The following is a 10427-nucleotide window of genomic DNA, read 5'->3' as shown; positions in this document are numbered from 1 at the left end:
GATTGACTTATTTCACTCAGCATAATGTCCTCCAAGTTCATCCACGTTATGCGGTGTTTTGCAGATTCTACATTATTCTTTAGTGGTGCATATCAATATAGGTTTTATGTAATTTTTTAAAGCTTACTAGGTGACTCTAAAATGCAGACAAATTTAAGCAGCACTGCTTCTGAATGTTTCTCAATGACGAGTGTTCTGAGCATGTAGTGCTTATCTGCTTCTGGATATTTTTATCTTATGTTATGAAAGCAATAAAATAATTGAAATATGAGTATTAATAATCAAGACTTCCTAGAAACATCAAAATAAAGAACTCCATTATAATTTTCTTAAAATGAAGACATTAACATAACCACATACTCAAATTATAAAAGTTAAACTTTTTTAATTTGAAAAAGTAGTGACATTTCTTTACATGGTTATAAACTATAATTTCCAACAAAATATGTTAAGAAACCTACATACATAAACAAAATAGAAAGACTCATGCGATTTGTAACATACCCAGGGGTGCAAATTGGAGTACACTGATGAATGCCTCATATATACCCCTCTGCTGGATGGAAACATCTCACATGATAAAACAGGATAACAGAGTTCTCATAAGACTAGTCCCCATAACATGCATACTTTACTCCTATGCTACAGAATACTGCTGGAGAAAAAACTGTCGCATTGTAAATAGGTTCTCCAGATGTGACCAAGCCTAGCAACTAGTAAAATGTCTTTTAACTTTCTGGTTAACTCTACCCTCTCACTGAATTTCAATCAAATGCACCCAACTCTTCTAAAAATTTCACAGAAAAGTAAGTTCATCAAAGAAAACATCACTTATCTCCATCTTATATTGCTACATAAACATATCCCTTAACTATTTTTCCTAATGTTGTAGAAAAGATGTTCTCACACACCATGGTTGGTTATTTTCTTTGGCTTGGTCTTAGATGTGCTCCTTTAAAAAAGAGCTTCCCTCTACACCATGCAATTCTCAGCCTATATAACTATGAGACCAGAAGGACCAGATGGTGCCTGGCTACCACTGTCAACTACTCAGATGGGGATCTATGTAGCAAATCCTGGATAGAGTGGGAGAACAATGTGGAACAAACTCAAAATCACTTGGGGGGGGGCAAAAAAAAGGGACCAGGTTTGTTGGTCTGACAGAGCGTGAGGGAACCCCTGAGACTATGGCCCCTAGCTGCCCTTCAGGTCTGCAACTGAACCCCTAGTAAACACAATCTGTATCCAGTAAACACAATCTGTTTTCTAGTTGTCCAGGTTAAAAGCTAGCTATTTTTTAAATAACATTTTTCTTCCTGTAACATCTTAAGTCTCATGGAGGAAATATCAAAATAAAGATAAATTATGTAAAGTTATAGAGAATCATTAACCTTTTGAAATTCCCCATCCTGCCACTCCATCAAAATGTGTTAAAAAGGACTTCCAGGGATGGAGGAATAGGCAGACAAGCTACACAGACCCTCTTCAACAAAAAAAAAGAAAAACCAATTGACAGAGATACAGAAGATAATCCTGAAGCCCTGAGCTTTGAAAAGAAGTATATAGAAGTAGATTAGACACCAACTAGTGGAAAAACCTGAATGAAAACAGTGAGTATGGAGACGGTTGGAGCTGCAGTCTGTCAGCTACTCTGACAGGGCCAACAGCCTGAATACTTCCAAGTGGTGTTCGGATTTGAGAAGTGACCTAAAGATCAGCCCTGGTCGCCAGCTGTGGGGACAACTGTGCTGGTGGCCTATGACTAAGAAGGAAAACAGCAAGGAGGGAGACCTGAGTTGTGGACTTCTGGCTGTCTGGAGGGTGCAGTCATTTTGATTGTTCACAAGCTTCGGCCACTGTGTTTTGGATATTTAAAGTGACCAAGGGTGCAGTCATTTTGAATGTTTACAAGCGGCAGCCATTTTGGATTTTAAAGTGACAGCATTCTCACTCGGATTCCAGGGACCTAAGAATAGGCTCCATTTGCCAAGGACAGCAGGGACATACGGGAGCTTGACAACGGGAAAGGAGATAGGTAGTGAGTGTGTAAGAGAGGAGCACAGTACCCTGTTTACATAGATAACATCCAAAGAAAATGAAAATCATGGGCAAGTCACTCTAACACACAATCACCAATTAAATATAAACACAAAAATGTGACAATGTCTCAGAGACAACAGAGTATCACAGTCCACACAAAGAAGCAAGATAAAGCAGGAGAAACAAGGGACCAGGATATAGACCCAGAACACAACCCTGAGGAAGCAGCAGCTTGGAACTCCCTGATAATTCAATTAGGACATTTCCAGATAAGCAGAAATTAAGGGAATTTGGTAAAACCAGATCAACTTTACAAGAGATGGTAAAGAAAGTCCTTTGTGCAGAGAACCAACAACAGCAAACGGCAACTGACCATTAACACATATGACATAACCCAGATACCAACCCAGTTATGGAAGTATCCAAAGTAAATAAGCCCACAAGATTATAAACAGGGAACCAGATATCAATTGACAAATGAAGACAACGACAAACCAAAAAGAGGGAAAAAAATGTATAGTTACAGAACTTCTAAATGGTAGGGAAGTCAAGACAACTACAAGATAGAATGGAATGCTCTGAACTTGGGAAGAAAATTATAAACCACAGGGTAACCTCAAAGAAAAACGATAAACCTTCCCATCAAAACAACAGCAATGAAGGAAGTGGTAACATGATTCATAAACAAAACGAGCTCAGCATAGCTAATTATATGGAACAAAGAAATCAGCAACACCATGGAAAAGCACATAACAAAATGACAGAAACAAATTGATACTTGTCAATAACTACATATCTGACAAGGGACTTATCTCTAAAATTTATAGAAATTCCAATCCTCAATAACAAAAATAGGAACAATCTAATTAAAAAATGGGCAGAAGATATGGATACTTCACCAAAGAGGATATTCAGGCAGCCACCAAATACATGAGGAAATGCTCATGATCATAGCCATCAGAGAGATGCAAATCAAAACAATGAGATACCATCTCATTCCAGCATTAATGGCAAAGTTCAACAAGACAGAAAGTAACAAATGCTGGTGAGGATGTGGAGAGATTGGGACTCTCATCTACTGCTGGTGGGACTGTAAAATGATACAACCGCTGTGGAAAGCAGTATGGTGATTCCTTAAAAAGCTGGAATTAGAAATACCACTTGACTGAACAATTCCATTCCTAGGTATATATCCTAAAGAAGTGAGGGCCAGGACAAGAACAGGTACGTGCACACCCATGTTCATCACAGCACTATTTACAATAGCAAAAAGATGGAGACAACCTATGTGCCTATCAACAGAAGAATGGATAACCAAACTATGGTACATACACACAATGGAATACTATGCAACACTAAAGAATAACGTAGAATCTGCAAAACACTGCATAGTGTGGATGAACTTGGAGAACATTATGCTGAGTGAAATAAGTCAATTACAGAAGGACAAATACAGTATTAGTTGATTATTGTAAAAAGTCAAGGAAAGGTTTATATATGGAAGGAAACTTTCTTTGCTGGTTACCAGGGGTGGGATGGGAGAGGAGGGAACACTGCAAAAACAAACAAACAAACAAACAAACCAAATCACTTTAGTTTTGTGTATTTCACAGTACATAAATTATATTTCAATAAAATATATTTTTTAAAAAAGTGTTACATATCTTAGAAAACAGTGGTTTCACATTATACTCCCTCCCCACCCCCAAGATTATTTATTCTCGAGAAAAGCCTTTAAATTGCTTGAGTTACCTCAACTATATTATGCATGTGAGGAAGCAGGCGATCCATTCGAACTTCAAGCAACATCACAAGAGCCCGGCACACATTTTTCCGTACCTCTGGTTCTTCATCACCAGCCAATGCAAAGAGATTCTATTACAGAAGAAACACATTTTTTCCCCTTAGTCTCAAAATCTGGATACATTAGAAAGGTTTATACATAAAGATAAGAAATCTTTTAAGTTGGTGACATTTAAAGAAATCTAAGAAGATATAATAAAAGTACTGACTGAATTAACTGGCCTAAAATATTAAATACTTAAATACAGGATATAATAACTTTCAACAATTTTGATTATGATAATGAAAGCCATTCTTTGATAAAGTAGAATGAGTTGTGTTCTGAAGTTATTTTTAGTTTGTGAGAATAAAACCATGTCATTAGGATAAAGGGGCATTCACCCAGTAACAACCATCAAAATACAGTTTGATTTAGAGACTTTGACTTTCACATGTTACCTGCTAGACTGAATAAATCCTTCTGGTATTTCTGCAAAATGTTTGTATTTTAGTATACAATGTTTACTGTATTTGGATTTATATAAAACAATGCTTTTCGAACTACCTATGGCTCAGTTTTTTTTTTTTTTTAATTTCTTATCTACTGCTATACAAGTTTTTCAACGCTCCCTTTAATAATATCTGGTCTACAGAAGGCTGGTTCAAACTCACCAGCCACTCCTCGGAAGGAAGACTGGGCAATCAATCGCCTTCTGTAGAGATACTGCCTCGGAAACCCAAGGAGGGTCGCTTTGAGTCCGAACTGACTTGACAGCAGTGAGTTTATTCTAAACAGTATTTCCTTATAAGAACTGGTACATCTATCATTGTTCCCTTTACTGAACAACAAAGAACACTAAGAAATACTAATATAATTACAACTACTATTACCACTTCTAAATATAATAGCAAGGAGTTCTGGTAGCCACGTAGTTAAGGCACTGGGCTACTAACCAAAAGGTCGGCGTTCAAACCACCAGAAAGAAAAAGATGAAGCAGTCTGCTTCTGTAAAGCTTTACAGAATTGGAAATGCTGTGGGGGTCACTATGAGTTGGAATGGACTTGATGTAATTGTTACTATATTTTAACATATAATAACAACTAACATGTAGAATGTATACTCTTGTAGGAACTGTTTCAATTTATTTATACAAACTATCTTTATAACAATCCAAGGCAGGCCTATTATTAGCCTTATTTTACAGATGATGAAATTGAAAGCATCCTTTAAGTAAGATGCCCAAGGCCACACAGTGGCTAAACTGAGAAGCTAAGATTTGAAAGCAGGTGATCTTACTCCACATTTCCAGGTCTTATCCACCACACCATTCCATCTCTAGACCAAACTAGGCTAAAAACAGAATTATACATTCCTGGCACCAACCTCACGGCCTGATTCATAGTAGGTACTCAATAAAACCTATTTCAATTTGTAAATGACTTGAGAACTCTTATGTCTTAGTCTATTGGTAAAAGATGTTCAGAAAGAAGCCATTCAATTTAAGAGACGAGGAAAAATGAAACAAAATGAATTCCCTGCTACTAAATATGACATGTTTCTTCTGCTATAACTTTCCAACAGTAATATCAGCAATCTAACCACTGAATGATTTGAAATGACCATTTAATCAAATCTCATTTGTTGAAAATAAAATGCTCAAGAAACTTTAACAGCTCTTTCAATTATTGTTATCAAGTTGTAGAGGTTCCAAGAAGGAATTCTACTGCTCATGGGTCGTGGCCAAAAAATTATGCTTACTGTCTTTCTGTTTTTACCAAAAGTTAAAAGTGTTTTTTAGAGATGCTTGTTGAAATTTAAGACTTAATTTTCCCTGCTACCTCTATTTTACAATGGGCATCAACAGAAAACCAGATACAATGTCCTTTTTAGTCTGTGCCTTCAAATTCTTTATCAAGTCACATTTATCCAACTTCATCAATTTTTCACATTTCATACACAATTTTAACAGAATAATGAAGAAAATTTTAAAGTTTCAAGATATTAAACACACAGACACACATAAAGCACTTTTATGTTCAGCAAAATTTACAGTTTATATATTAATTTAATGGTATAAGAAATAATTTATGTAAATATTGGCAATTTACATTGTAATTATATATTATTATAGTTTTAAAATATAATGCAGTTAGCATTATCTAACCTTCTCAAAAACAAAGAGGGAGAAAATAAATCTTACCTCAATGAAAGAATCAATATGCAACATCAGAGCCTGTGTCCTACTGATGATAAACTGATTGACACATGCAACAGCATGAGACCTAGAAACAAAAATTTAAAACATATTCTCAATGCAGCTTTTTTCTATTTATAGAATATTGGCAAGAATATTCTTCCATAAAAATATTATTGTACATATATATCTCAACTTTATCATTCTCTTGCATTTATAAATAACTCTACTATATATGTGTACGTATGTGTGTGTGTGTGTGTGTGTATCTATATCTATCTATCTATCTATATATATAGGAGCTCTGGTAGCATAGTGCCTAAGGCACTTGACTGCTAACCAGGAGGCTGGCGGTTCAAATCAAGCAGCCACTCCTTGGAAGGAAGGTTGGGCAATCCTACTTCTGTAGTGATAACTGCCTCGGAAACCCAAGGAGGGGTCGCTAGGAGTCAGGGCCGACTCGATGGCAAATAACAACATATATATATAGAGAGAGAGAGAGAGAGATAATTTTTTGTGATTTGGGTCAAAGTTTATACAGCAAATTCATTTTCCACACAGCAGTTCATACACATTCTGTCTCAGGACACTGACTGCAATCTCCCACAGTGTAACAGCACTCTTCCCCCTAGTTACCTCTTCCTTGCGTCCTTCCCTCCCATGCACTCCCTGCCCCAAGCTGTCTCCCTGTGCATACATATACTGCCCTTCCATTTTCCCATGACTGATCCCAAGGACTGCATCTATCTAATGTGAATGTTCAGCTCACATGCCCATCTTTTGTTTGACTGGAAGCCACAGGAGTGGGTTCAATTCCAGACCTGACGAGAAGCTAGGGGCCATAGTCTCATGGGTTCCATCAGGCTCTATCAGACCAGCAAACCTGGTCCTTTCTTCTTCTTCTTCTTTTTTTTTTTTTTTAAATGATTTTGAGTTTTATTCCAGATTGTTCTCCTACCCTATCCAGGATCTCCTACACAGATCCCTCTCCAAGTGGTTGACAGTGACAGCCAGGCACCATCTAGTTCTTCCAGTCTTGTAGTCATATAAGCTGAGGATCGCTCGGTGTACCAGTCCCCTAGACTAATTGTTTCCATGCATCTTTGTTTTTTTTCATTCTTCTTTGCTCTCGATGAAGAGAGACCCAACTGTTGCATCTAGACGGCCGTCTGCAAACTTTTAAGATCCAAGATGCTACTCACCAAAGTAGGATGTGGAACGATGTTTTTGTGTAGTTGTTGTTGTTGTTAAGTGCCGTCAAGTCGTTTCCGACTCATAGCGACCCCATGCACAGCAGAACGAAACACTGCCCGATCCGCGCCAGCCCCACAATCCCTGCTATACTTGAGCCCATCGTCGCAGCCACCGTGTCAATCCATCTCATTGAAGGCCTCCCCCCATTTCGTCGACCCTCCACTTTTGTGTAGTACGATATGCCAAATGAGTTTAATGTCCCCTGTGACTATGGTCCTGAGCCCACAAGTCCAACCACTCCCTCCCTCTGGGTACTGGCTGTGACCAGAAAGTCACCACAACCTTGTTCCTTGTCAGCTCTACTATATACCTGGACATTTTTATAGAACATGTAAATATGCTTGTAGATACATCATCTGCCAACTCTATACAGAGTCATGGGCACATTCCCCCTGCCTAGACAGACCTGATTGTTCAGCCTGTCCACCCATCTATCTACCCTAGTTCAATGTTTGTCATCACTAACACAGTACTGTATGTGCAAAAGGGTTCATCTCTGTTTTATCTCCCATGTACCTCTCTCTGTCTTCCACTTCCTCAATGCCACTGTGCTCATCACTCACATTTGGTATATAGCCCTTCCCTTCCCCCAAATCAATACTTGTTTCTACCTATCTAGCACTGTTCCCTCCCCTCCTATCCCTGGTAATCAACAAAGAAAATTTCCTTCTAAATATAAAACCTTTCCTTGACTTTTCACAATTGTGGACTAATATAGTATTTGTCCTTCTGTGACTAACTTATTTCACTGAGTAATGTCCTCCAAGTTCATCCACACTATGGCAGTGTTTTGCAGAGTCTACATTACTCCTTAGGGCTGCATTGTATTCAACTGTGCATATGTACCATAGGTTATCCATTCTTCTGTTGATGGGCACCTAGGTTGTTTCTTTTCGCTACTGCAAATAGTGCTGCGATGAACATGGGTGTGCATGTATCTCTTCTTGTCCTGGCTCTCAAAAAGTGTGTATATGTATCTTTGTCTTTAATTTTATAAAAAGAGTATCACATTGAATGTAATCTTTGGGGATTTTTTATTTTTTTAAAAACTTATTATCATGTTGCTAAGATTCATCCGTATTTGTAACTATAGCTCACTTGCTTTGACTAATGTACACTATTTCACTGCATGACTATTCCACAATTTATTCATGCAGTTTCTTTTTGATGACCTTTCGGTTACTTCTGGGTTTTTATTATTGTGACCAGTGCTCCTCAAAGTATCATTAATCTTTTCTTCTCTTATCCATGTACAAGATTTTCTATTACATACGCACAGATGCCAAGATTGATAACTTTTAAAAAACCCCAACTTGTCCTTAAACAAAAGAACTTCAAATCAGCACTACTGTTAATCATTACAAATGCAATTAACCACATAAAAGGCAGAGAACTTTTTAATGAAAATTTCAATAGAAAGAATCAACATTTTATGGGCTGTTGTTTTTAAAGAAGTAAATTTCAATTCTATATTAAGTTTACCTTAGTGGAACATCCCATTCCTTTGCTAATCACAAAAATATTAGGTAATGAGAAGTAAGTGAGTAGTCAGGCTGTTATCAAAGCTTATAAATTCAGTATTAGATATATAAATACCTTATTTTTGGACTACTATGCTTGAAGAACTGTAAAAATTTGGGAATCATGATGTTGAGAGGACGATCTAAAACATCACTATCTAAAATCTCAGCAGAATCTTCACATATCTTCTGAAGAGCACCAAATGCTCCCTGTAAAAGATACGTATTATTAGTCTATCAAAAAAGTTATTTAAAAAGCAAACTGAGAACTATTGACCAACTTATGGATTGATGTTCTCAGTTAACATACAAGTGTTATATGTATAACATATAACACATAAGTGCTGTCTTCTAAAACCCATAAATTTAGTCATTCAATTTTTTTTTTAAAAAATCACTATTCTATTATCTATAGTCTCTATTTAACTTAACAGCACATTTTTATCTTAATATTAAATGACTTAAACCTAGGACTCTCTTACAGAGGCAAAATGTCTAAAAAGTTTCTGTTTAAAACAGATTTCTAAACAAACTGGAGGCCTAGAAATGAAAGATACTTAAAGTACTTATTGGCAGTAAGAAATTACAGGAAAATAAAACCATACAGACTCTCTCTTACCTTCCTAAATGGAAAGGTTGCTATTGATTTGATCAGGGGTAAATAACAAGAAAACAGTTAATATATGATTAAAATCTGAAGACACGTCACACAAGAAGAGGCACAAAAAATTTAGAAAAGCTTAAAAAGTACTCATGCTCTGGGAACTGGGCAAATTTCAGACTCTCTGTAAAAAATTTCATCATCACCTGACTGAGGCTGACAGTAGTCTGATAATCACACACATATATACCCAAGAACAGCTTTTAGAATATAAATATAAAGGAGGGGAGGGAAGGATATTCCTTATAGGAAATACAGTAATGAAGTTTTACAACTTGATGCTCTTAACTATGTAAAAAAAATAGTAAAATAAATGATTAGAAATGTGAGACACAAAGACAATTTCAGGCTCCTAAATTCTGAAGCTGTGTTTCAGAGAGAAAAATTCCCTACAAGGTTGCTGATGCACAAAATGATGAGAGACACAGAAAAGAAATACTATGGATGAAGCATGTATCTTACCTCACAGGTGTTGTAATCTTCAGAATCCAATAGGCTGCAGAGTTTTGGTAAGAGGTCAGGCCAATTCTGCAATTCTCCCTTAGAAGCTATGGTTGTAATTAAAATACCTTGGGGTAAAAAACACTCATCTTTAGGAAATTATACTGCATTCTGTTACTCACTGCCACAAAAGCAAGTGTGTACCCTTGTACAAACACACATTTTTAACTTCTCAAATCAATTCCAGACTTGCAAAGCGTTTAAACAGTAACACTTATCAATGATCCCCACATCACCATACTTTTTTTTGGGAAAAATCCCAGCATAAACCAAGTCTGTTTCTAATCTGTTTCCTGGCACTTCACTATCTCTTCACTTTTTTTTTTTTTTACCACCAAGTACCTGTATAAAAGACTATAACCTGTTCTTTTCCAGCATTACCAAGAATAGCTCCACTAATTAAAATCACTCCTATTAAAAAAAAAATATATATTATTTATTTAAAAATTGGGAATAAAGATAAGCACACTGAG

At 36.5% G+C, this 10427-nt stretch overlaps 1 protein-coding gene across 1 annotated transcript in view; it reads right to left on the bottom strand.

Moving 5' to 3' along the window:
- TNPO1 (transportin 1) overlaps positions 1-10427 on the bottom strand; it is a 72562-nt gene that overhangs the window by 49687 nt on the left and 12448 nt on the right. The window contains exons 4-7 of the mRNA XM_007943329.2: positions 9916-10022; positions 8869-9002; positions 6025-6106; positions 3793-3915 (exon numbers count right to left, since the gene is read on the bottom strand). Of these exons, the coding sequence (XP_007941520.1) occupies positions 3793-3915; positions 6025-6106; positions 8869-9002; positions 9916-10022 (446 nt within the window). The remainder of the gene's footprint in view (positions 1-3792; positions 3916-6024; positions 6107-8868; positions 9003-9915; positions 10023-10427) is intronic.

This window comes from Orycteropus afer, unplaced genomic scaffold (assembly GCF_000298275.1).
Source record: "Orycteropus afer afer isolate SDZICR_OR568_19922 unplaced genomic scaffold, OryAfe1.0 scaffold00104, whole genome shotgun sequence".
In the NCBI taxonomy this organism is placed as follows: Eukaryota; Metazoa; Chordata; class Mammalia; order Tubulidentata; family Orycteropodidae; genus Orycteropus; species Orycteropus afer.
This window is presented reverse-complemented; position numbering and strand designations above follow the sequence as displayed.